Here is a 27,816-nt window from a genome sequence, read left to right as displayed (position 1 = left end):
GAATAAATTAACCCGTCCCGGATGCCGTACTAAACGCGGAAAGGGTGTGGCTTTGAATTATGTTAGCAAAGTTCGTTAGCTAAGCACAACGACTTGTAAACATAATCACAAAAACATGTTCCCCCAAGAAAAAATAGCTTCTGTATCAAAGTAGAGGATAGTGGCGGGGATGTGGCTACGTTATGGGAAACGTTTTCGGGAGAAAGAGTCGCCCTTCTCGAGTTACAGAACAAGACCGAGCGATTCTGGTGAGTTGTTGTTGTTGCTAGCCTGTTTCAATAGTAGGGACGCTAGCTAGCTTGCTAGCTCTAGTGGCTGGCTTGGATTAACGTTAGCTAGCTGTCTGATGTACACAGTAACTTGGTAAGACTTGGTAACAATCCCTGCTAGCTAACGTTAGTTAGTTGTCAACACCCAGGAGCGATCACGGGACAGTCGCTGCTGCTGCTGTTAAAACTGTGACATGACCTCTCAAAGTGATTAACAGTAGCCAGCTGTGATCGCATCAACAGTGTCGGAGCCTGCAAATGACAGGGTATGACAGGTATTTATAGTTAACTAGATAGCTGGCTACAGTCCCTAGCTAGTTAGCTAACTATTTTCTTGGCAGAATGATATTGTAGGTAGCTAGCTATCTACTTGGTAAACAATGTCTGATAATGATAGCCCTGTTCAGAACTGAGTCTATTGAGACTGTCTGATTGTCCCGTTGTGTATGTTCAACTCTCCAGCAACTGAAACAGCAGAGAGATAAACTGAAGCACTACCAGAAGCGAGTCACCCTGCAGCTGGAGAAGGAGAGGAATCTTGCCAAGCAGCTGCTGAAGGATGGAAAGAAAGAGTGAGACAGGATACTTCACTTGTTCAGGCATCATCTAGCCTAGGCTATAGCCAGGTCCCAGATCTGTTTGTTCTGTTTTGATGTAATAGGGCGTTTCCAGGTGAAATGAAGACCGGAGCGGTCGTTGATCAATTCAATGGTTTAATACACGTTGCAACAGGGAGACACCTCCAGCACAGAAGCAGAGCATAATGTCTAACGAGCCATCTCTGAGCAGGCCCTTACATCCATTCCTAATCACATATGTTCTGTAAACACATGACAAAAGAAATAAGACAAGGTAGTGACTCACACAGTCTACAGATACAACAATAATAACCAGAATGTCCTCAGAACTGGCACCTTTAGACTGGCTCCCACTATCACATAGAACTGGCACCTTTAGACTGGCTCCCACACTATCAGCACATAGAACTGTCACCTTTAGACTGGCTCCCACTATCAGCACATAGAGCTGGCACCTTTAGACTGGCTCCCACACTATCAGCACATAGAACTGGCACCTTTAGTCTGGCTCCCACTATCAGCACACAGAACTGGCACCTTTAGACTGGCTCCCACACTATCAGCACATAGAACTGGCACCTTTAGACTGGCTCCCACACTATCATCACATAGAACTGGCCATAACATTCAAGTGTAGCCTTCAAGTCTAGTGACCGTCAACCTTGCACAAACAGAATCCTGTGTATTACAGAATGGAAAAGTAGAATACATTGTGTTAACCACTTAACTGCATATTAACTTTATTCATATTACATTTCCCATTACACTAGCAAACAGCTGGGACTACTAAACTATATCAAGTATAGTCAATATCACCATAATCGGACGTTTAAATTGTGTACTGACTGAACCTGATCAATGTATGACTAGCTGCTTGATGATGAGCAAAATAAACACTTGTTGTTATGTTAGGACTTGGTTTATTGTGCAGTGTGTTGTTCTTCCACTCCGTAGAAAGGCATTGGTTCTTCTCAAGAAGAAGCGTTATCAGGATCAGCTGCTAGACAAGACTGAGAACCAGATATCAAACCTGGAACGCATGGTGAGGCTGAGGCTCTTATTGGGTCCTATGGTTTCATTGACTTGTATGGAATTTAACTACGTTGATGTAATGTTTTGCACAGCCAACCTGTCTTCAAAAAGGTATGCTGGCTGGGTATATCTTGATGTTCTGTATAGTGAATGCTATCTTAACATACTGATATGTTTTTACAGGTTCAGTGCTGGATCCTCTATATCTTAGCATGTACTGTAAATGTTTTCACAGGTTCAAGACATTGAGTTTGTCCAGATCGAGATGAAAGTCATTGAGGGGCTGAAGGTTGGAAATGACTGTCTGAAGAGTATGCATGAGGTAGGGTATGGTTTGATTTTTTGTCCACTATTTTCTATTCATTCACAGTCAAACACACACACACACACACACACTCACACACGTGTAAGACATTCAGCTCAGTGTCATAAGTGTTAATGAATAAACCTTCCACTGGCATGTAACCTCTTTTACGTGACCTGCACCCAAGAACAAAGACTGTGTGTGTTAGCTAGCGTCGCTGTGCACATTGTTTGAAGATTAAAGGATTAGGTTACAAATCCCAGACTACAGCGAGCCTAGTGGTGTCACTGCTGCTGCCGCATATCCTGGGTTACACTGTCTGTCTATCCACAACCTGCTCAGAGAGTTATTCTCTTTAAGAGAGAAAATGTTTCATCCCCATCACACATACAAACACACACACAGAGAGAATAAGTAAACTGAGAGTTTCTGATCCAAACTTGACATTGTCCCTGTCTCCTCCTCTCAGGCCATGTCACTAGAGGATGTGGAGAGAATCATGGATGAGACCCAGGATGCTGTAGAGTACCAGAGGGTGAGTTTCTCTTTTCCCATGGTCTCATCAATCAATCAAATTGATATACCCCTTTTTACAGTCCTAACTCTTAATCCATCCCAAGTACTGTCTTCAGTGTAGTGTGTGTTGCTGCCCAGCTAACATGCTCTGCTCTGATTGGTCCTACAGCAAATAGATGAGATGCTGTCAGGCTCCCTGACTCAGGAGGATGAGGATGCTGTGTTATCTGAACTGGAGGCTATCACTCAGGTGTGTATCATACTGGGTTACATCAGTTCCCTCTGGCTGTTATCTGAACTGGTGTCCCAGGTCTGAATCATTTCCTGCTGAAAACCAGAAGTCTTCTGGCCCTCCAGGACTGGAGTTCCTATCCCTGCTGTACATGTTGGTAATGATGACCTGACCTGATCAAATGCTGTTTAACATGTTGGTAATGATGACCTGACCTGATCAAGTCCTGTTTAACCTGTAAGATGACCTGACGTGATCAAGTCCTGTTTAGCCTGTTGGTAATGATGACCTGACGTGATCAAGTCCTGTTTAGCCAGTTGGTAATGATGACCTGACGTGATCAAGTCCTGTTTAACCTATTGGTAATGATGACCTGATCAAGTCCTGTTTAACCTATTGGTAACAATGACCTGACCTGATCAAGTCCTGTTTAACCAGTTGGCAATGATGACCTGATCAGGTCCTGTTTAACCTGTTGGTAATGATGAACTGATGTGATCAAGTCATGTTTAACCTGTTGGTAATGATGACTTGACCTGATCAAGTCCTGTTTAACCTGTTGGTAATGATGACCTGACCTGATCAAGTCCTGTTTAACCAGTTTCACCCGGACAATTATAAGAAATCCCGCTATGCCCTCTGACGAACTATCAAACAGGCAAAGAGTCAATACAGGACTAATATTGAATCGTACTACACCAGCTCCGACGCTCGTCTGATGTGGCAGGGCTTGAAAACTATTACAGACTACAAAGGGAAGCACAGCCGTGAGCTGCCCAGTGACACAAGCCTACCAGACAAGATAAATCACTTCTATGCTCGCTTCGAGGCAAGCAACACTGAAGCATGCATGAGAGCATCAGCTGTTCCGGATGACTATGTGATCACGCTCTCCGTAGCCGATGTGAGTAAGACTTTTAAGCAGGTCAACATTCACAAGGCCGCAGGGCCAGACGGATTACCAGGACGTGTACTCAGAGAATGCGCTGACCAACTGGCAAGTGTCTTCACTGACATTTTCATAATCTCCCTGACTGAGTCTGTAATACCAACATGTTTCAAGCAGACCACCATAGTCCCTGTGCCCAAGAACACTAAGATAAATGACTACCGACCCGTAGCACTCACGTCTGTAGCAATGAAGTGCTTTGAAAGGCTGGTCATGGCTCACATCAACACCATTATCCCAGAAACCCTAGACCCACTCTAATTTGCATACCGGCAAAACAGATCCACAGATGATGCAATCTCTATTGCACTCCACACTGCCCTTTCCCACCTGGACAAGAGGAACACCTACAGTTGAAGTCGGAGGTTTACATACACCTTAGCCAAATACATTTAAACTCAGTTTTTCACAATTCCTGACATTTAATCCTAGTAAAGATTCCCTGTCTTAGGTCAGTTAGGATCACCACTTTATTTTAAGAATGTGAAATGTTCATCACATTCCCAGTGGGTCAGAAGTTTACATACACTCAATTAGTATTTGGTAGCATTGCCTTTAAATTGTTTAACATGGGTCAAACGCTTCGGGTGTCCTTCCACAAGCTTCCCACAATAAGTTGGGTGAATTTTTGCCCATTCCTCCTGACAGAGCTGGTGTAACTGAGTCAGGTTTGTAGGCCTTCTTGCTCACACACGCTTTTTCAGTTCTGCCCACACATTTTCTATAGGATTGAGGTCAGGGCTTTGTGATGGCCACTCCAATACCTTGACTTTGTTGTCCTTAAGCCATTTTGCCACAACTTTGGAAGTATGCTTGGGGTCATTGTTCATTTGGAAGACCCATTTGCGACCAAGCTTTAACTTCCTGACTGATGTCTTGATGTTGCTTCAATATATCCACATTCTTTTCCTTCCTCATGATGCCATCTATTTTGTGAAGTGCACCAGTCCCTCCTGCAGCAAAGCACCCCCACAGCACGATGCTGCCACCCCCGTGCTTCACAGTTGGGATGGTGTTCTTCGGATTACAAGCATCTTCCTTTTTCCTCCAAACAGAACGATGGTCATTATGGCCAAACAACACAGCACATTACTGTATATGTGTTTATGTCCACATTTTACAGAAACACAATATTTTAATTATATTTTAATAAAGTCATATTTGATCGTTGTTCATTAGCAACATGATCCCTTTTCATGGACACCATTTTCAGCTTGTAGTACATACTCTCACCACAAGGTGGCACTAGACACCAGTGAGAGAGTTCTCAGAACCAGTTTGGAGATGTAGACATATTGGCGGAGAAAAGAGAGGCCCAATCCCAAATCAACCCCTAGAACTTATTCAGAGAGGATTTGATTAGTATAAGCAGTATGGTGAAACTTTCACCTAGGTCAGGGGTAGGTAACCCTGTTCCTGGAGAGCCGCAGGGTATGCAGGATTTTGCTTTAACCAACCTGGAAGAACAGGTGTGTTGAATTTAGTCAATCACTGAACCAATCAATTAGCTCAGTTGGTCAGTTCAGTGATTGACTAAATTCAACACACCTGGTCTTCCAGGTCGGTTAAAGCAAAATCCTGCGGCTCTCCAGGAACAGGGTTGCCTACCCCTGACCTAGCCTATCAGAGGGAAAGTTGGAGCTATTACCATATTGCTTCACTCTAGGGGTCTATTTGGGATTGGGCCTTGATGTGTGGGAGACGTTTTACCCAGGTGAGAAAGCCACTGCCAATGCATTGTTTACAGCCTTGACTATAATAAAGAGAACACTTTGAATGAACGATCATGAACAAACACCAATTATCCACTGTGTGTGAACAATATCACCCACGGACGGCATTCTGGGAAACAGTGTACCACCATTGGTTTCCTACCTTACGTAATGCTATTGTATACGGCCCTCAAACTCAACTCTGGACCTCGAAGCCAGTGCCACTGCATTGTTTTCATTGTTCCCCTCTAATCAGGGACTGATTTAGACCTGGGATACCAGGTGGGTGCAATTAATTATCAGGTGGAACAGATAGGTAGCTTAGTGGTTAAGAGCGTTGTGCCAGTAACTGAAAGATTGCTGGTTCTAATCCCCGAGCCGACTAGGTGAAAAATCTGTCTGTGCCCTTGAGCAAGGCACTTAACCCTAATTGCTCCTAATTGCCCTAATTATTTGTTTTACTTATCAATTTTTTACTTAACACTTTTTATTTTATTAAAAACTGCATTGTTGGTTAAGGGCTTGTAAGTAAGCATTTCACAGTAAGGTCTACACCTGTTGTATTCGGCGCATGTGGCAAATAAAATTTGATTTGATGACCTGATCAGGTTCTGTTTAACCTGTTGGTAATGATGACCTAATGTGATCAAGTCCTGTTTAACCTGTTGGTAATTAATGATGACCTGATCAAGTCCTGTTTAACCTGTGTAACCGTTGTCTCTACTGCTGCAGGGAGAAGATGTAGAACTTCCAGAGGTCCCCACTGAGCTTCTACCAGAGGTCCCAGAACCAGCTGAGACAGAGCCAGGTAACAGTACTGTCTTTACCCTGTTACACTACCTCAATCATTATGGTAGTAGTAACAGTACTGTCTTTACCATGTTACACTACCTCAATCATTATGGTAGTAGTAACAGTACTGTCTTTACTCTGTTACACTACCTCAATCATTATGGTAGTAGTAACAGTACTGTCTTTACCCTGTTACACTACCTCAATCATTATGGTAGTAGTAACAGTACTGTCTTTACCCTGTTACACTACCTCAATCATTATCGTAGTAGTAACAGTACTGTCTTTACCCTGTTACACTACCTCAATCATTATGGTAGTAGTAACAGTACTGTCTTTACCCTGTTACACTACCTCAATCATTATGGTAGTAGTAACAGTACTGTCTTTACCCTGTTACACTACCTCAATCATTATGGTAGTAGTAACAGTACTGTCTTTACCCTGTTACACTACCTCAATCATTATGGTAGTAGTAACAGTACTGTCTTTACCCTGTTACACTACCTCAATCATTATGGTAGTAGTAACAGTACTGTCTTTACTCTGTTACACTACCTCAATCATTATGGCAGTAAGTATTGACAGTCTCACAGTAGGCACTGACCTAGGAGCAGTTTGGCCTTTTAGATCATTTATTAATAGGATTATATGGACAGATGAGGGACTTGATCCTAGATCAACACTCTTACTCTGAGACGCTTTGTAGAGACAGTCACTGACAATAGTTTCTTTGTTTTCCAGCGAGAAGACTAGCAAAGAATAAGGAGAACAGAGAGATGCTGGCAGCGTAGACAAGACTCAACAAGAACAATAACAACAGTAGCTGTGGATGGAGCTAGTCCAACTGACTCAACAACAACAATAACAACAGTAGCTGTGAATGGAGCTAGTCCAACTGACTTAACAATAACAATAACAACAGTAGCTGTGAATGGAGCTAGTCCAACTGACTCAACAATAACAACAGTAGCTGTGAATGGAGCTAGTCCAACTGACTCAACAATAACAACAGTAGCTGTGGATGGAGCTAGTCCAACTGACTCAACAACAACAATAACAACAGTAGCTGTGAATGGAGCTAGTACAACTGACTCAACAACAACAACAATAACAACAGTAGCTGTGGATGGAGGTAGTCCAACTGACTCAACAATAACAATAACAACAGTAGCTGTGAATGGAGCTAGTCCAACTGACTCAACAATAACAACAGTAGCTGTGAATGGAGCTAGTCCAACTGACTCAACAATAACAACAGTAGCTGTGGATGGAGCTAGTCCAACTGACTCAACAACAACAATAACAACAGTAGCTGTGAATGGAGCTAGTACAACTGACTCAACAATAACAACAGTAGCTGTGGATGGAGGTAGTCCAACTGACTCAACAATAACAACAGTAGCTGTGAATGGAGCTAGTACAACTGACTCAACAACAACAATAACAACAGTAGCTGTGGATTGAGCTAGTCCAACTGACTCAACAACAACAATAACAACAGTAGCTGTGGATGGAGCTAGTCCAACTGACTCAACAATAACAACAGTAGCTGTGGATGGAGCTAGTCCAACTGACTCAACAATAACAACAGTAGCTGTGGATGGAGCTAGTCCAACTGACTCAACAATAACAACAGTAACTGTGGATTGAGCTAGTCCAACTGACTCAACAACAACAATAACAACAGTAGCTGTGAATGGAGCTAGTACAACTGACTCAACAACAACAATAACAACAGTAGCTGTGGATGGAGGTAGTCCAACTGACTCAACAACAACAATAACAACAGTAGCTGTGAATGGAGCTAGTCCAACTGACTCAACAATAACAACAGTATCTGTGAATGGAGCTAGTACAACTGACTCAACAATAACAACAGTAGCTGTGGATGGAGCTAGTCCAACTGACTCAACAACAACAATAACAACAGTAGCTGTGAATGGAGCTAGTACAACTGACTCAACAACAACAATAACAACAGTAGCTGTGGATTGAGCTAGTCCAACTGACTCAACAACAACAATAACAACAGTAGCTGTGGATGGAGCTAGTCCAACTGACTCAACAATAACAACAGTAGCTGTGGATGGAGCTAGTCCAACTGACTCAACAATAACAACAGCAGCTGTGGATGGAGCTAGTCCAACTGACTCAACAACAACAATAACAGCAGTAGCTGTGGATGGAGCTAGTCCAACTGACTCAACAATAACAACAGTAGCTGTGGATGGAGCTAGTCCAACTGACTCAACAACAACAATAACAACTGTAGCTGGGATGGAGCTAGTCCAACTGACTCAACAACAATAACAACAGTAGCTGTGGATGGAGCTAGTCCAACTGACTCAACAATAACAACAGTAGCTGTGAATGGAGCTAGTCCAACTGACTCAACAATAACAACAGTAGCTGTGAATGGAGCTAGTCCAACTGACTCAACAATAACAACAGTAGCTGTGGATGGAGCTAGTCCAACTGACTCAACAATAACAACAGCAGCTGTGGATGGAGCTAGTCCAACTGACTCAACAACAACAATAACAGCAGTAGCTGTGGATGGAGCTAGTCCAACTGACTCAACAATAACAACAGTAGCTGTGGATGGAGCTAGTCCAACTGACTCAACAACAACAATAACAACTGTAGCTGGGATGGAGCTAGTCCAACTGACTCAACAACAATAACAACAGTAGCTGTGGATGGAGCTAGTCCAACTGACTCAACAATAACAACAGTAGCTGTGAATGGAGCTAGTCCAACTGACTCAACAATAACAACAGTAGCTGTGAATGGAGCTAGTCCAACTGACTCAACAACAACAATAACAGCAGTAGCTGTGGATGGATTTAGTCATGCTGGTCTCTTACTGCATGGAGAAGCAGCATCCATACATACAAACAGACAGTCTGCTGGCCTGTCCATTCCCTGATTGCTCTCTCTCATAGAATGGAGTGCAGGTACACCAGAAGTACACATTCCTCTTCGTAAAAACGTTATTGTCCCAATGTTGGACAATATGATATGTAGCTGGTTTAAAAACAATACACACAACACACCCCAAGGCATCCTGTGTGTACATCCTGTGTGTACATATGTGTACACACAGACACACACAACACACCCCAAGGCATCCTAGGAGAACAGTTGTGCTGAAGTCTCCTACTGTACACACCTCCCCTGTTCAATCTCTTTTTAATAATGAATGAAACACTAAAGGGAAAATGATTGCTGTCTCTCAGTATATGGTTTGGATTGATTGGTAGCATGTTGTCACTGTACAAATTCCTTTATAATTCACATGACAGAAAAATGAAGTTAGAGGTAACTGAAGATAAATGTAATTTGAAAACCGTTTTACGTAATTAAAAGGCAGAGCTGTGGCTTACAGACAACACTGTCCTGGTCTTTTCACCTCATTTCCTATTGGTCTGTTGGTCAATAACAAGGGAAACATAGCACATTACTGTATATGTGTTTATGTCCACATTTTACAGAAACACAATATTTTAATTATATTTTAATAAAGTCATATTTGATCGTTGTTCATTAGCAACATGATCCCTTTTCATAGATGTTCACTGAACACCATTTTCAGCTTGTAGTACATACTCTCACCACAAGGTGGCACTAGACACCAGTGAGAGAGTTCTCAGAACCAGTTTGGAGATGTAGACATATTGGCGGAGAAAAGAGAGGCCCAATCCCAAATCAACCCCTAGAACCTATTCAGAGAGGATTTGATTAGTATAAGCAGTATGGTGAAACTTTCACCTAGGTCAGGGGTAGGTAACCCTGTTCCTGGAGAGCCGCAGGGTATGCAGGATTTTGCTTTAACCAACCTGGAAGACCAGGTGTGTTGAATTTAGTCAATCACTGAACCAATCAATTAGCTCAGTTGGTCAGTTCAGTGATTGACTAAATTCAACACACCTGGTCTTCCAGGTCGGTTAAAGCAAAATCCTGCGGCTCTCCAGGAACAGGGTTGCCTACCCCTGACCTAGCCTATCAGAGGGAAAGTTGGAGCTATTACCATATTGCTTCACTCTAGGGGTCTATTTGGGATTGGGCCTTGATGTGTGGGAGACGTTTTACCCAGGTGAGAAAGCCACTGCCAATGCATTGTTTACAGCCTTGACTATAATAAAGAGAACACTTTGAATGAACGATCATGAACAAACACCAATTATCCACTGTGTGTGAACAATATCACCCACGGACGGCGTTCTGGAAAACAGTGTACCACCATTGGTTTCCTACCTTACGTAATGCTATTGTATACGGCCCTCAAACTCAACTCTGGACCTCGAAGCCAGTGCCACTGCATTGTTTTCATTGTTCCCCTCTAATCAGGGACTGATTTAGACCTGGGATACCAGGTGGGTGCAATTAATTATCAGGTGGAACAGATAGGTAGCTTAGTGGTTAAGAGCGTTGTGCCAGTAACCGAAAGATCGCTGGTTCTAATCCCCGAGCCGACTAGGTGAAAAATCTGTCTGTGCCCTTGAGCAAGGCACTTAACCCTAATTGCTCCTGTAAGTCGCTCTGGATAAGAGCGTCTGCTAAATGATTAAAATGTAAAACCAGCCGGCTCTGGACCTCATAGGGTAAGCGTTGAATACCCCTGGTATAGGAAACTTCATAGTACCCTATAGAAATATGTTTATGCAGGTGATTGTATATCATTATTGTAGTGCATGTTTATATAATCAGTTGTGTCTTGGCCCTACCAGAGGATAATGTATTGTTGCTGTATTTAAAGAGGATACAATATGGTGGTTCTGTCTGTTTGACAATCAAACATTGGAACACGAAGCACTGACGTCATTGTGTGGGTTAGTAGAACTGCTCCCACAAGACAGTCCACTCACTCAACTAGTCATGGTGATGACCTGAGTATTGGCACTGGCATCTCTCTCCCACTCTCTGGCTGCCTACCGGTCTCCCTCTCTGAGCAGTATACCACAGCTCTCTGCCTACCTGTCTCCCTCTCTGAGCAGTATACCACAGCTCTCTGCCTACCTGTCTCCCTCTCTGAGCAGTATACCACAGCTCTCTGCCTACCTGTCTCCCTCTCTGAGCAGTATACCACAGCTCTCTGCCTACCTGTCTCCTTCTCTGAGCAGTATACCACAGCTCTCTGCTGTGCCTGGCTGGCTGGAGCCCAAGTCAGATGTGGGCACATAACTGGATTCTACCCACAAGGCTTCGGCCCACAGCCCACACCGCTGCTGCCCTGAAGCCAGAACTGTAGACCTCCTACTGCTGGTGATTAGCTGATCAGGAACAGGAAGTCTGGTTCACAAGCCTGTGAAAGGTAGAACAAGTGTTTGTCTTCTTATGTTGTGGACATCTTCCTTCATATGATATGCTGGCTCCTTGTAGAATGGATCATCTCTCTATATAAAAAACATTGTAGGCATAATGGTGGGTGGGTTCCACACAGCAGTAGCCTACACTGAAATGTTCACATTATGAGACATTTAGGATACTTAATGAAAGCATCCCCTTAATGAAAGCAGTCCTTCACCAGGCCTTTGTTCAGTTTCATACAGTCTCTGAAATGGTGTTACATCACTTATTTCTTATAGGATTGGTATGTGAGGCTATTGATTTGGTTTGGTAACAAATATTTCCATGCTGATAGTGATTTTGAACAAGTGATCGTCATTCTTTGTTTTAAATATTTTTGTGATGTTTAATTACACTATATTACCTGAAGCGTAGATGCAGTCATACAGTGCCTGTAGAAAGTCTACACCCCCCTTGGATTTCTTCACATTTTATTGTGTTACAAAGTGGGATAAAAATTGATTTAATTGTCATTTTTGTCAACAATCTACCCAAAATACTAACTTTTAAAAAAGATGAATGAAAAATAAAACATATCATGATTAGATACAATGCCTTCAGAAAGTATCCATACTCCTTGACTTATTCCACATTTTGTTACAACCTGAATTCAAAAAAGGATTAAATTTATTTTCTTCCCCTCACCCATCTACACAATACACCATAATAATAAAGTGAAAACATGTTTGTAGAACATTTTGTGAATTTATTGAAAATGAAATACAGAAATATCTAATTTACATAAGTATTCACACCCCTGAGTCAATACTTCGTAGAAGCACCTTTGGCTGTGATTACAGCTGTGAGTCTTTCTAGGTAAGTCTCATTAGAGCTTTCCACACCTGGATTGTGCAACATTTGCCCATAATTTTTTTCCAAAGTGTTGTCAAGTCTTGCCATAGATTTTCAAGCCGATTTCAGTCAAAATTGTAACATGGCCAATCAGGAACATTCACTGTCTTCTTGGAAAACTCCCCAGTATTTGCTGATGTCAAGCATACCCATACCATGATGCAGCCACCACCATGCTTAAAAATAACGAGGCAGTTACTCAGTGATGTGTTGGATTTGCACCAAACATAAGGCTTTGCATTTATGCCAAAAAGTGTATTCCTTTGCCGTGTTTTCTTGCAGTATTACTTTAGTGCCTTGTTGCATAAAAGATGCATGTTTTGGTATATTTGTATTCTTCTTTTCACTCTGTCATTTAAGTCAGTATTGTGGAGTCACTACAATGTTGTTGGTCCATCCTCAGTTTTCTCCCATCACAGCCACAACTCTGTAACTGTTTTAAAATCACCAGTAGCATCATGGTGACATCCCTAAGCAGTTTCCTTCCTGCCCTGCAGCTCAGTTCTGGAGGATCGCATCTTTGATGTGTCTGGGTGGTTTAATACATAATCCACAGCATAATTATTAACTTGACCATGCTTAAAGATGTATTCCATGTCTGATTTGTTACCCATCTACCAATCACTGCCCTTCTTTGAGGCTTTCGAAAAGCTCCCTGGTCTTTGTAGTTGAATCTGTGCTTGAAATTCAATTCTTGACTGAGGGACCTTACAGATGTATGTATGGGAGACAGAGGAAGGGTTAGTCATTCAAAACTCATGTCAACCCCTATTATTTCACACAGTGAGTCCATATAACTTATGTGATTTATTAAGCCAACCTTTATTTCTGAACTAATTAAGGCTTGCCTAAACAAAGGGGGTGAATACTTATGCAACGACTATATTTTAGTTTTTTACTTTTTATGAATTTGTAAAAATGTTTAGAATTTTATTTTCACTTTGACATTTTTTTTTTTTACAATTAAATCTATTTCAATCCAACTTTGTAATGCAACAGCTCTCTGCCTACCTGTCTCGGTCTCTGAGCAGTATACCACAGCTCTCTGCCTACCTGTCTCGGTCTCTGAGCAGTATACCACAGCTCTCTGCCTACCTGTCTCCCTCTCTGAGCAGTATACCACAGCTCTCTGCCTACCTGCCTCACTCTCTGAGCAGTATACCACAGCTCTCTGCCTACCTGTCTCCCTCTCTGAGCAGTATACCACAGCTCTCTGCCTACCTGTCTCCCTCTCTGAGCAGTATACCACAGCTCTCTGCCTACCTGTCTCCCTCTCTGAGCAGTATACCACAGCTCTCTGCCTACCTGTCTCCCTCTCTGAGCAGTATACCACAGCTCTCTGCTGTGCCTGGCTGGCTGGAGCCCAAGTCAGATGTGGGCACATAACAACTGGATTCCACCCACAAGGCTTCGGCCCACAGCCCACACCGCTGCTGCCCTGAAGCCAGAACTGTAGACCTCCTATTGCTGGTGACTAGCGGATCAGGACCTGGAAGTCTGGTTCCCTGAAGCCAGAACTGTAGACCTCCTATTGCTGGTGACTAGCGGATCAGGAACAGGAAGTCTGGTTCCCTGAAGCCAGAACTGTAGACCTCCTACTGATGGTGATTAGCTGATCAGGAACTGGAAGTCTGGTTTCCTGAAGCTAGGACTGTAGACCTCCTACTGCTGGTGATTAGCTGATCAGGAACAGGAAGTCTGGTTCACAAGCCTGTGAAAGGTAGAACAAGTGTTTGTCTTCTTATGTTGTGGACATCTTCCTTTATATGATATGCTGGCTCCTTGTAGAATGGATCATTTCTCTATATAAAAAACATTGTAAGCATAATGGTGGGTGGGTTCCACACAGCAGTAGCCTACACTGAAATGTTAACATTATGAGACATCTAGGATACTTAATGAAAGCATTCACTTGTTATTTTCCAGCAGCAACTGACGTTTCAATTATACTTCAATCCCACTTTGTAATGCAACAAAATTTGAAACAAGTTCAAGAGGATATAGACTTTCTATAGGCACTGTATATATTTATAAGATATAAAGCTGTATAAAACTATAATAAATCCTAGCCACCGTGCATCTACATTGGTTGCACGGTGCTGTGTGGGGTTTTAGGCTGGGTTTCTGTATAAGCACTTTATAAATAAATGTGGCTTTATAAATACATTTGATTTGAAATCAAAGTCAGAAATTCAAATTAATAATGCAACTAGTGTAACATATTTGGGCAGAGAGAGAGAGCGGGGAGAGGCGGTGTTGCTCTTGTAAATTGGAAAAGCTGCGCGATGTGACAAGACACTTTGGCGAACACCGCAGAGATTGAGTGCGTGGGAGGGATTTGAGTGGTTGCAAGCGACCTAGAGAATCTTCCGTTTACCGTCTCTTTCTTTCAGGCACACATACCTTCGCGGTCAATCGCATCACATCTTCTCTTAGTTTAGGCTACTCTACCCGTTCGGCGTATTTCACTCGGATAACTTCTCTCTAAAGGAAAATACTGTTTATGGTTTTGACCGAAGATTTCAAGATGTCTCGCACCGACGAGGTTCACCGCATAACGGAGAATGTCTACAAGGTAAGCTTCTACAACTGTCTATAAAAAGTTTGATGCCACAGGTTATTGACATAAGATATAGGCCTACTCATAATATAAGTTATTTAAATATTTTGGGATGTGTTTTTATTAGTGATTTAATTGCATTTTTGCCCTCCCCCCATTCTATGCGCATCTTGAACGGCGATTAGAATCTCCATACACGCGATGAGAATTACCGAGGGAGCGTTCAAAGCTCTTTATTGAAAGCCTTCCCCGTTCAATTATATAGGCCTACTTTTCTGCATAAAATTCATTTTCAAAAATTAGACCTACCTCCCTAATGACATGCTATGAGTTATTATATCATGTATTTTACAGTCAATAACAACCCGGAGCTTTCATTTTGTTGCCGTCCGTTGGGCATCAGGTAGGACTACATTTCTACAGTAAAATCGGCGCTCCTCGGCGCAGCCGCACAGTGTAGGCCAAACACCACTGTTCAGATATGTCATACTGCACAATGCTCTGCCATAATAGATATATCATATTTGTAATACGTTTAGGCTACATTATGTTGATGAGATATAGTGAACATTTTATGGATAGGCTACATTTGACACACAGCGTGACACAGTCAATTTAATCAATAGATTCATTACACATTAACTTCTTCTTTCAATGAATTTCATGTTGTCACCCTACTGTGTCCACTGGAATGGAACAGAAGTGTGTGTGTGTGTGTGTGAGAGAGACATTCCTACACATTTGTGTTTGGTTGACAGGACAGGAAGGAGGAGGTACAGTTAGAGGTAGGGCAGCTAGCAGGCTGTGTTGTAACAGGTACTTCAAACATTTGCCCTGGGGATTTCAACATTCAAAAAACCTGTTCAGCAGAAATAAGGCTGGGCTGGAGCCTGTTGTCTTAGTTTCATATTGGTAAGAGCTTCTTTCCAGGCTCTCATATTCCATTGATTATCTAAGAGAACAGCCTATCTACTGATCTACTAGTACAGCTAGATCTAACTGTATATTATTAGCTAGTTCAATGTATTTTGTTGTAGTGGGGGTCTGCACATATAAGCCTGCAGAAAGACCTGGACTAAAATACTCAGTTCAGTTGTAACCCTTTAAAATATGCTGAGTGTCTCAAAACTACCACATGTTGGCTGGCCATACGGCTCAGGTTGACTTCCTTGAGCTTGGCATCAGGGCTTGAACCTTTTTAATGAAACACCTGGTGCATGGTTGTTGTGGAATGTTAACAAAACGCTTTGGTTATGAGGGTACTAAGAACTTCCTGTTATGTATGGGATCACATCACTATGATTCTACACACAGAGCCTCCATGTTCTCCTCTCACAGCTTTTCAAGGGAGAGAGAACATGGCAGGGTTAGGAGGGCCCACCGTAGCAAAAAGTTTGCCAAAACAAAACAAATCTTTGTTCTTATTGGTTATTGTTCAGTTTCTACCTTCTCTGTTTCAAAAAATGTGTAACCGTTTTCTCCCTACTGAACACGACCCAAACCCAGAGATCCAACTAACCACCCATTTGCCATGTTCACTGCAGTGCACTGACTCCCATACACACACTCTCTTCTCTCAGCCCTCACCAGGCACAGTTATACTCTGAAAGAAGGACATGTAGGATCCCAGAATAGGGCTGAGGGGAGCTGAGGTCTCTCTCGCTGTTCTTTTGGGAATCTGTCAGACGTCAGAAAGGAGGTCAGATGACGAGAGGCTGGTAGGGAGATGCTTATTTTATAGACCCTGAAGGAGGGAGGGAGGGAAGTGTTTCTTCTCTAGGTGGATACACACCTGATACTGTTTGAGCCTCTATATATGCACTTTGATGAATCATTAGTCCTCTGGTGTTGGTAATGATGCCTCCCAGCCCTGTGTATTAGTGGATGAGGTTTTCTCTGTGATACGGAGGAATAGAAGAGCCCTACCATACCCTTCACATGTGGTCCTATGCAGGTGTCAGTAACCCTGCTCACCATGCTGTGACCCCCAGCTGTCTGTGTGTCTCTCTGGGGCCCAGGCCTCCTGTCACACCCCCTGACTGGCCGGGTACGGCCGAAGGCATGGAGAGATGGGGTCTGCTGTGGTTGGAGATGCTAGCTACGCCCTCTTCCATGGTAGACTGATCTGATTGGAGAGGCAGGGCAGGCCTTCCATGTTAGAGTAGTGATGTGACTGTCTCTGGCTATGGATGAGGGGATGGTGAGATGGAGGCCCAATGCCATGATAAAATAACCTGATCTGCATGGCTCTGGTGAAGGTATGGAGACACTAGCCAGGCCCTCTTCTATGGTAAAGTGATATGGCTGGAAATATGGACCCACTGCAGTGGTAGACTGATCTGGTTGGCTCTGCTATGGGTGACTGCATGGTACAGCCAGTCCATTTCCATGGTAGAATGATGTATGAACTGTCTAGCTGTACATGCTCTGAGGGGATGGAGAGCTTGAAGCCCTCTTAAATGGCAGCTTGATCTCCTCTGAATGGAGAGGGGGACTCACTAGCCATGGTAGACTGACCTGGCACTGCTATGGGTTTGTATTTGTATTTATTGTGGATCCCCATTAGCTGCTGCCAAGGCAGCAGCTACTCTTCCTGGGGTCCAAACACATTAAGACACTTACATTACATATAAAACAAAATATAAAACAGTACACATAACATTATTACACCACTACATATCTACAATACAAAATGTATAATACCACCATACAACAATATTACAATGTACGTGTGTGTAGAGTGCATGTGCTAGCGCTTGTATGCGTGTCTGTACCTTTGTGTGTGTCTCTTCAGTCCCTGCTGTTCCATAAGGGTTGAAGGAACAGGGCTGGTACTGCTGGAAGATTGGAGACATGGTAGATTCAGGGTGATGTGACTGGCTCTGGTTTAGGTGAAGGTATGGAGACATGGTAGATTCAGGGTGATGTTACTGGCTCTTGTATAGGTGAAGGTATATGGATACATGGTCGATTCAGGGTGATGTGACTGGTATAGGTGAAGGTATGGAGACATGGTAGATTCAGGGTGATGTGACTGGTATAGGTGAAGGTATGGAGACATGGTAGATTCAGGGTGATGTGACTGGTATAGGTGAAGGTATGGAGACATGGTAGATTCAGGGTGACGTTACTGGTTCTTGTATAGGTGAAGGTATGGAGACATGGTAGATTCAGGGTGACGTAACTGGCTCTTGTATACAGTGGGGAGAACAAGTATTTGATACACTGCCGATTTTGCAGGTTTTCCTACTTACAAAGCATGTAGAGGTCTGTAATTTTTATCATAGGTACACTTCAACTGTGAGAGACGGAATCTAAAACAAAAATCCAGAAAATCACATTGTATGATTTTTAAGTAATCAACTTGCATTTTATTGCATGACATAAGAATTTGATACATCAGAAAAGCAGAACTTAATATTTGGTACAGAAACCTTTCTTTGCAATTAGAGATCATACGTTTCCTGTAGGTCTTGACCAGGTTTGCACACACTGCAGCAGGGATTTTGGCCCACTCCTCCATACAGACCTTCTCCAGATCCTTCAGGTTTCGGGGCTGTCGCTGGGCAATATGGACTTTCAGCTCCCTCCAAAGATTTTCTATTGGGTTCAGGTCTGGAGACTGGCTAGGCCACTCCAGGACCTTGAGATGCTTCTTACGGAGCCACTCCTTAGTTGCCCTGGCTGTGTGTTTCGGGTCGTTGTCATGCTGGAAGACCCAGCCACGACCCATTTTCAATGCTCTTACTGAGGGAAGGAGGTTGTTGGCCAAGATCTCGCGATACATGGCCCCATCCATCCTCCCCTCAATACGGCGCAGTCGTCCTGTCCCCTTTGCAGAAAATCATCCCCAAAGAATGATGTTTCCACCTCCATGCTTCACGGTTGGGATGGTGTTCTTGGGGTTGTACTCATCCTTCTTCTTCCTCCAAACACGGCGGGTGGAGTTTAGACCAAAAAGCTCTATTTTTGTCTCATCAGACCACATGACCTTCTCCCATTCCTCCTCTGGATTATCCAGATGGTCATTGGCAAATTTCAGATGGGCCTGGACATGCACTGGCTTGAGCAGGGGGACCTTGCGTGCGCTGCAGGATTTTAATCCATGACGGCGTAGTGTGTTACTAATGGTTTTCTTTGAGACTGTGGTCCAAGCTCTCTTCAGGTCATTGACCAGGTCCTGCCGTGTAGTTCTGGGCTGATCCCTCACCTTCCTCATGATCATTGATGCCCCACGAGGTGAGATCTTGCATGAAGCCCCAGACCGAGGGTGATTGACCGTCATCTTGAACTTCTTCAATTTTCTAATAATTGCGCCAACAGTTGTTGCCTTCTCACCAAGCTGCTTGCCTATTGTCCTGTAGCCCATCCCAGCCTTGTGCAGGTCTACAATTGTATCCCTGATGTCCTTACACAGCTCTCTGGTCTTGGCCATTGTGGAGAGGTTGGAGTCTGTTTGATTGAGTGTGTGGACAGGTGTCTTTTATACAGGTAACGAGTTCAAACAGGTGCAGTTAATACAGGTAATGAGTGGAGAACAGGAGGGCTTCTTAAAGAAAAACTAACAGGTCTGTGAGAGACGGAATTCTTACTGGTTGGTAGGTGATCAAATACTTATGTCATGCAATAAAATGCAAATGAATTACTTAAAAATCATACAATGTGATTTTCTGGATTTTTGTTTTAGATTCCGTCTCTCACAGTTGAAGTGTACCTATGCTAAAAATTACAGACCTCTACATGCTTTGTAAGTAGGAAAACCTGCAAAATCAGCAGTGTATCAAATACTTGTTCTCCCCACTGTAGGTGAAGGTATGGAGACATGGTAGATTCAGGGTGACGTTACTGTCTCTTGTATAGGTGAAGGTATGGAGACATGGTATATTCAGGGTGATGTGACTGGCTCTGACTCTTAGAACAGATGTGTTAAACAACACGTTGTGCATACTGGCAGGCTGCTTTCTTATGCGTTTGTAGCTTTTTTGCCTGCGTGAAAAACACTGAATTCTGCATTAACACGACCCCTAAGTTTAACTTGCTAGTTATCTAAGTAAGTTGCTGTATTAATAAGGTGACGGGGCATCATATTGTGTTGGCTTTCTGCCGTGTTTGAGAAGTCAAAGCCCTGTGGATGAGTTGTCTGTACAGCTGCCACTGCTATTTTTTTATTTCCTTGTGTTTTTTTCTCCTCTCCGTTCTCGGCCCATCTTCTTCAGCAGAGCAGGCAGGCCCGTTGCCCTAGCGACTCCAGACTCCACACAGACACAGTGTGTACACATGCTGCTCCAGAGCCAGTACTGCTCTTCCTTCAGACAAGCATGCGTCAAAACTTTTTTCATTTGCACAATGTCTCTCATTCACATTTGCTTGTAAATGTCCAAACTCACCAAAATGCCATTCGGTAGCTCCTCCCTATATATGAACTGGATTGCCTGTCTTGCCATTTTGTTTATTTTTGTTTGCGCTCGTTAGCATATTTAGCTAGCAGCCTCCATGGAAATTCACTATTACTTTTGCTAATTCTGTTAGCATTCTGGTAATAGACACCCAATGTATTTTTATTAATTTTTTTGCCGCCCCTTTGTATACTAATCAGGTAATACCGTAAATCCCGGGATGAGTGAAGGACGGTATGACGATATGAAAATCTGGATACTGCCCAACCCTAGCTAGCTACCGTTGTCGCCCCCGCCCCTTCTTCTGTGGGGTTTATCGGCGGCTCTCATCCAACGTTATTGTGCATTAACGCCACCTACTGTACTGGAGCGCCCCCGCCTTCCGCATGTCCTAGCTTAAACATTGACCAATAGAAGTATAAAGAGGGGTTCCTGCAAATGCAGAAATGCCCACATGCAGGAACGCCCTGAATTGCAGACCGCAATTGCACCCTTCTCAGAACTGACACTGTCAGAGTAGACGTAACACATAAATGGTGTTGTTCAACAACACAGCTTTTCTGTGAGTGTAGTATAGGTGAAGGCATGGAGACGGGCCCACTGGCCATGGTAATGTCATCTGACTGGCTGTATCAAGAGCAAACAGCGTGACTGGGTTTGACCGCCACTTTGCATACTGTTTCCTGTCTCCTACTACCCTGGGGTTTCCCCAAGCCTTGTTGGTTATTAGCAGGACTGGGGATTGATTGTGATTTGGATTAGGAGACATTTGAACCCTGCTGGGTCATTTTACTAGAGAATGCATTAGCACGGTCTTGTGGATGCGTACGTAAGCAGACGGTGGCTGCAGTGGGTGGAGGAGACGCTGTTGGGACTCACATGACACCGCTGTGTGTGTCAGAGTACAGGGCAGGGTTTGTAAGCGCAGCAGTGTGTGTGTGTGTGTGTGTGTGTGTTGGAATCTCATTGTGGCACTGTTTGTTCAGTAAAGGGGCACTCCTTGGTTAGAATCCCTACATGAGTACAGGGCAGGGTTTGTAAGCACAGCAGGGTGTGTGTTGGAATCTCACACTCTACCTCAGGGATTGGCATGTGGCCCGCGGCTCAGTCTCCCAAAACATAATAATAATAATAATAATAATAATACAAAAGTTGTTTTATTTTTTTAACTCAGTCGGGGGCTCAACTTACTGTTGAGAGGTAGAATACACAAGGTGACATTTCGAAATAAAATGTTTCTCTTGTTATGCCAGTCTCTGACAGTCACTCAATTAGCCCATGTCAGCTAACATTTTTTTGATTTGTAAATTAGTATAGCCAGCTATCTAAACTTGTAGAAATCATGGTCGAATTACCGACTGTGGGAGCCCCCATTGATTTTTGTTAGTTACGTTCACTCGGATATCATATTAATATTTTTATTTTTCATCTCTGCCCCATTGCAAAATGAGTATAATTGCATGAAATGAGTTATACAATTGCTAAATCTTCTCTCCGCTCCATGGCAAAATGTGTAGAATTGCAGCAAACTTGCTTTAAAACTGCAACATTTTCTCTACACCCCATGGCAAAATGTGTAGAATTTAAATTAACTAAAACTTTAAACATTTCTCTCCACTGTCAAGAGGGGGGCTGCTAAAATGTTATGTTCGCGGGGGCCCCTAGCTCTGACTGCATGTGTGGGTTTGGATGCGAGTACTCAGACCCGCGAGCCACTGTGGCCCCTCATGGTGAGTTCTGAGTTTTTGTGGCCTCCTCCCCCATCAGTTGCCATACCTCTACTACCTGAAGGAGAGACAGGCAGGCCTCTGAACCTTACCCTATAGTGACTCAGTATAGTGACTCACCCTCCCTCTACTTTGCCTTAGTGGGAGACAGACAGCTACACACAGACACACAGAGAGAGCGAGCTTGAACAGCTCTAGACACGGAGCTCCAGAACCCTGTCATCCAGACACTCACAGGCTTAGTAAGGTTCTCTGAGATCAGGGGAGTCTCCAGACTGACACTCATAGCCTAGGTGTGGTGCGTGTGTGTGCATGTTTGCATACGTCTGATCTCCACCAGGCCAGCTTGTCATCTCACAGGGCGGGGCAGCATGTGGGTGTGTGTGAGTGGCATTACTAGACAACTTGGTTGTTAGGACCAAGGAGGGCAGACAATGGGAGGGTCAACACGACACAACACTGTGGCAGGGGGAAGGGAGAGGGAGGGAAAAGGGGGGCTGGCCTCACTCTCAGGCCCAGTTCAGAGTTCACAGGCCCAGTTCAGAGTTCACAGGCCATATGTATATTTCTGAGTAGGACTGCTGATTTTAGGATCAGTTTTACCTTTTAGAAGACAATGAAGAACAACACATGGACAGGGGGGACCTGATTCTAGATATGTAGCAAGCTTTGTGGCTTGGGTCTGCAGGAAAAGGGGGGAGGGGTGGGCAGAGGGCTGACCTCAGAGGCCCGAGGTAGACGTTGCTCCCTTAACCACAGACATAGGGTCAGATTAACATCCCCCTAATCCTAATTTTAACAATTAGGGGGAGTTCAAATCTGTTGTGATCTTGGCTGCCAAATAAGGGGGAGGGGGGGGGGGGACAGATGGTGAGGGAAGGAGGACAAGAGTAAGGGAGAGAAGGTGAGGAGAGGAGGTGTGGGGAGGGAATAAGGGTACAGGAGAGGAGATGTGGGGAGAGGGAATGAGGAGGAGGTGGGGAGGTGGGAGGGAATAAGGGAACAGGAGAGGAGGTGGTGGGAGGGAATAAGGTAACAGGAGAGGAGGAGTCTAGGTGCGGCAAGAGAGGTTGAAACTGTCCCTGTCTGCCATGCTATGGTTCCAGAATGTGTAAACTAGGAAAGTTTCCATCTGAGCCATGTAAATATCTCTATATATGGCTCTGCATGGTTTATAGTGATTGTGAAACACCAGTGTTGAGGTAGTCTTCTCCCTGTCTTTCTTCAAGTGGTTGTGTTCCTAACCAACCGACCGCACCCTGCCAGCCTGGCCAGGTGAGAGGAGAGAAGGGTGTGTCCCATCGCTACATGCCCTCAGGCACTCACTCCTTCCATTCCCTTCCCAGCACCCCTCCCAAAATGTCAACACTACCACACTGCCAGTGCCAAGGAACACTCAGACACAATTATACCTATCTAACGTAATGGTAGGGTATAGTGACCGGTTAAATATGAGTTGACTAAGGGAAAGATGGAAATGTATGTGGGGGGGTCGCTGTGCCAACTCCAACAGTGTAGGCTGCTGAGGGGAGGACGGCTCATAAAAATGTCTGGAACGGAGCGAATGGAATGGCATCAAACCATGTGATGGATGTATTTGATATTATTCTGCTCCAGACATTACCACGAGCCCGTCCTCCCCAGTTAAGGTGCCACCAACCTCCTGTGAACTCCAAGTGTCATAAAGAAAATGCACCCACCTCCCCAACGTGAAGAATGTTTTCAGCATGCTTTTATGGCACCGTCGATGCCAGAAGGTTGAGGGTTCGCCGACCACCACAGAGGAGCTCACTCTCCCTGCCTGTTACATTACACCTACGTTACGATCAGAGCCGGCTGCAGACCATGATCAGCTAGGGCGAAATCAGATTTTCAACATTTTGATGCCATATTTATAATTATATAAAATATATGCAACACATTTTCCACCAACAGGTTTCTGTGCCAATGCACCACACAACCAATACACAAAGCATACTGACTTCTTTGGGCGCTTCAATATCATGATTTGCATTTAACACCACGATAAATAGGCTATGTCAATCTGGACAAACAGAACATCCACCCCTCCCTACCTTGTAGGCCTGCCCAGTATCAAAGGCTTAGTTAGTCAATCTCTGAATGTCATTCAACTCAATTAACACAATTCATTCATCCAATGGTCGCTGCACAGTTTGGTTTGATTTGATTTTCCAGTAAAAAAATACATACACTGTATATACACACATGACAAAGATTTTTTTAAGTGACCGGGATTGCACAGTAAAGTCAGACTTAATTCCATTGTGGTCCCCATCTATTTTATTTATTTTTATTAATAATAATAAATACATGTTTTTTTTTACATCAGTACATATACAATTACATTGTTATATTACATAGATACATCACATATGTAGATACAGACAAAAACAGGTTCTACTGTTCACACATTAGCCAGCTTTTGACATTCTTTTTAAGGCCTTGAGTTGCTGTGGTAGTTTGTTCCACTTAACAGCGCCGGAATATAAAAATGTGTTCTTACCAGAAACTCTTATATTTAAAACCGTGAATATTGGAGGCTCTGGCTCTGGTGTTATGATGGTGGACATCTCGAACAAATGAAAAATAGTTGTATAGGTACCTGGGGGTTGAGGCTGTGATAATTCTGTGGACCAGACCAAGTTGAATTAATACTAATCCTTTTTTACACAGATAGCCAGCCTAGCTGTTTAAAATGCTCAACCTCCAGATGAGTATGAGGGGGGAGTTTAAGTACAATTCTTACAAGCTTGTTTTGACTGGTCTGTAGCTTATTCTTTAGATGTTTGGGGCTGCTAGTGAACCATGATCTGCAGGCATAATCACAGTGACACTGGACTAGCGCACTTGCCAGAGTCTTTAGGGTGTCAATAGCTAGCTTTCCATCCAATTGGTGACATATTCTCATGTGAATATTCTCAAATCTGCATAAAAACAATATGCGCATTTTCCCATCAGAGTTGTTTCCATCAAATTGACAAACTGCAGCTAAGCATCGATCATCATGTCACGGTGAATAAGCTCATCACTGTGCACTTTCACCACCCTGTGAAGTTCATCATTAATTCATCTGTAACTTAATAAACTGCTTTCCCATGATGTCGTGACATTTTTTATCCAACATGTACTTTTACTGCATAAAGAGGTTGGATGGAAACCTGGTTCATGTCGAGCCATTTTGAGGATGCTGGAATTATATTTTGGAGGAACGTACGCATACATGCCTACGGGAGACTTATGAAGTATCCTAATCAGATTAAAACATTGAGACCTTGTTGTGTTTATGACACATATAAAAGGTAATACATTTTGAAAGCTAAATTATAATATTTAGGCTATATTGAAGCGTTAGGTTCTAGGTGCGCGAGGAATAGCCGCTAGGATTGGAGAAGAGGCAGAGCTTCTGAATAACTGGTCCTTCTGGGAGCATATGACTTGGGAGATTGATGATCTGCAAAAGACAGCGCATTAAGTATCAGAAGTAAAAAAATACAGTCCGACTGGCTACTGTGCCTTTCTAGACTTTATAAACAGAGTAGACCCACAACTGATCCAAATCGAATGAAACATTCAAATCAAAGGGCTTTTGCGCCGTTATTCGAATGACGTTTTCACTGCAGCCTAGAGTTGGCTAGAATGTTGTACTCACTTGAAAACAATAATGCAATTATTCATTGCATTGTGGTGGTGTAGGCTACTATAGTCTAGGTAGGATAATTATATTGTCCCTAAAGAAGATCAATAGGGGAACTTTCTGAGCTGTGAGTCATGTCTTGACTGTTCTTTCATGCGCAATGATGTACCTGGCCTCTGCGCTGCCTATCAGCTATTCCTATTTGTTCCTGTGGATTCATATTGAAGTACCAAACACCTTCATATAGTGGAAGCGCATGCAAGCAAATTAGGAAATGTGGCTAGGATGGAAAAAATTATGTAGTAAATCCAGGGAAATAACGCACTACCCTCCACTGTGCCCTATAAAAAAACTATTGCTTTGACCACCAGACGAGAAAGAAAACAGTTATCAGCTGAACATAACAGTATGTCAGTGGAAGGGAGGACAGTAGCAGGAGACCCTATGAACTGAACATAACAGTATGTTAGTGGAAGGGAGGACAGTAGCAGGAGACCCTATGAGCTGATCATAACAGTATGTCAGTGGAAGGGAGGACAGTAGCAGGAGACCCTATGAGCTGAACATAACAGTATGTCAGTGGAAGGGAGGACAGTAGCAGGAGACCCTATGAGCTGATCATAACAGTATGTCAGTGGAAGGGAGGACAGTAGCAGGAGACCCTATGAGCTGATCATAACAGTATGTCAGTGGAAGGGAGGACAGTAGCAGGAGACCCTATGAGCTGAACATAAAAGTATGTCAGTGGAAGGGAGGACAGTAGCAGGAGACCCTATGAGCTGAACATAACAGTATGTCAGTGGAAGGGAGGACAGTAGCAGGAGACCCTATGAGCTGATCATAACAGTATGTCAGTGGAAGGGAGGACAGTAGCAGGAGACCCTATGAGCTGATCATAACAGTATGTCAGTGGAAGGGAGGACAGTAGCAGGAGACCCTATGAGCTGAACATAACAGTATGTCAGTGGAAGGGAGGACAGTAGCAGGAGACCCTATGAGCTGAACATAACAGTATGTCAGTGGAAGGGAGGACAGTAGCAGGAGACCCTATGAGCTGAACATAACAGTATGTCAGTGGAAGGGTGGACAGTAGCAGGAGACCCTATGAGCTGAACATAATAGTATGTCAGTGGAAGGGAGGACAGTAGCAGGAGACCCTATGAGCTGAACATAACAGTATGTCAGTGGAAGGAAGGACAGTAGCAGGAGACCCTATGAGCTGATCATAACAGTATGTCAGTGGAAGGGAGGACAGTAGCAGGAGACCCTATGAGCTGATCATAACAGTATGTCAGTGGAAGGGAGGACAGTAGCAGGATACCCTGCTGAACATAACAGTATGTCAGTGGAAGGGAGGACAGTAGCAGGAGACCCTATGAACTGAACATAACAGTATGTTAGTGGAAGGGAGGACAGTAGCAGGAGACCCTATGAGCTGATCATAACAGTATGTCAGTGGAAGGGAGGACAGTAGCAGGAGACCCTATGAGCTGAACATAACAGTATGTCAGTGGAAGGGAGGACAGTAGCAGGAGACCCTATGAGCTGATCATAACAGTATGTCAGTGGAAGGGAGGACAGTAGCAGGAGACCCTATGAGCTGATCATAACAGTATGTCAGTGGAAGGGAGGACAGTAGCAGGAGACCCTATGAGCTGATCATAACAGTATGTCAGTGGAAGGGAGGACAGTAGCAGGAGACCCTATGAGCTGAACATAAAAGTATGTCAGTGGAAGGGAGGACAGTAGCAGGAGACCCTATGAGCTGAACATAACAGTATGTCAGTGGAAGGGAGGACAGTAGCAGGAGACCCTATGAGCTGAACATAACAGTATATCAGTGGAAGAAAGGACAGTAGCAGGAGACCCTATGAACTGAACATAACAGTA

General features: G+C 43.7%; 2 protein-coding genes across 6 annotated transcripts in view; both read left to right on the top strand.

Annotated features, from left to right (window-relative positions):
- The first annotated feature begins 31 nt into the window (after positions 1-31).
- On the top strand, positions 32-9,784 carry LOC311102733 (charged multivesicular body protein 6-like). Its single transcript, XM_084144108.1, has 8 exons — positions 32-248; positions 732-841; positions 1,802-1,889; positions 2,115-2,201; positions 2,653-2,718; positions 2,869-2,949; positions 6,325-6,400; positions 7,129-9,784. The coding sequence occupies exons 1-8, from the start codon at positions 183-185 to the stop codon at positions 7,176-7,178; spliced, it is 624 nt and encodes a 207-aa protein (XP_084000234.1). The 5' UTR covers positions 32-182; the 3' UTR covers positions 7,179-9,784.
- A 5,125-nt stretch (positions 9,785-14,909) lies between these two features.
- Positions 14,910-27,816, top strand: part of LOC311106139 (BAR/IMD domain-containing adapter protein 2-like) — a 115,948-nt gene continuing 103,041 nt past the window's right edge. For all 5 annotated transcript variants that reach the window (XR_014610299.1, XM_084148462.1, XM_084148464.1 and 2 more), the window contains exon 1: positions 14,910-15,163. Coding sequence is in view for 4 of the 5 variants with exons in the window: in XM_084148462.1 (XP_084004588.1) it covers positions 15,092-15,163 (72 nt within the window). In the remaining variant the exon portion in view is untranslated. The remainder of the gene's footprint in view (positions 15,164-27,816) is intronic.

The sequence above is a fragment of the Coregonus lavaretus genome, assembly GCF_964263955.1.
Source record: "Coregonus lavaretus genome assembly, chromosome: 2".
Lineage (NCBI taxonomy): Eukaryota > Metazoa > Chordata > Actinopteri > Salmoniformes > Salmonidae > Coregonus > Coregonus lavaretus.
Note: the sequence above shows the minus strand (reverse complement) of the source record. Positions and strands in the feature narration are given on the sequence as shown.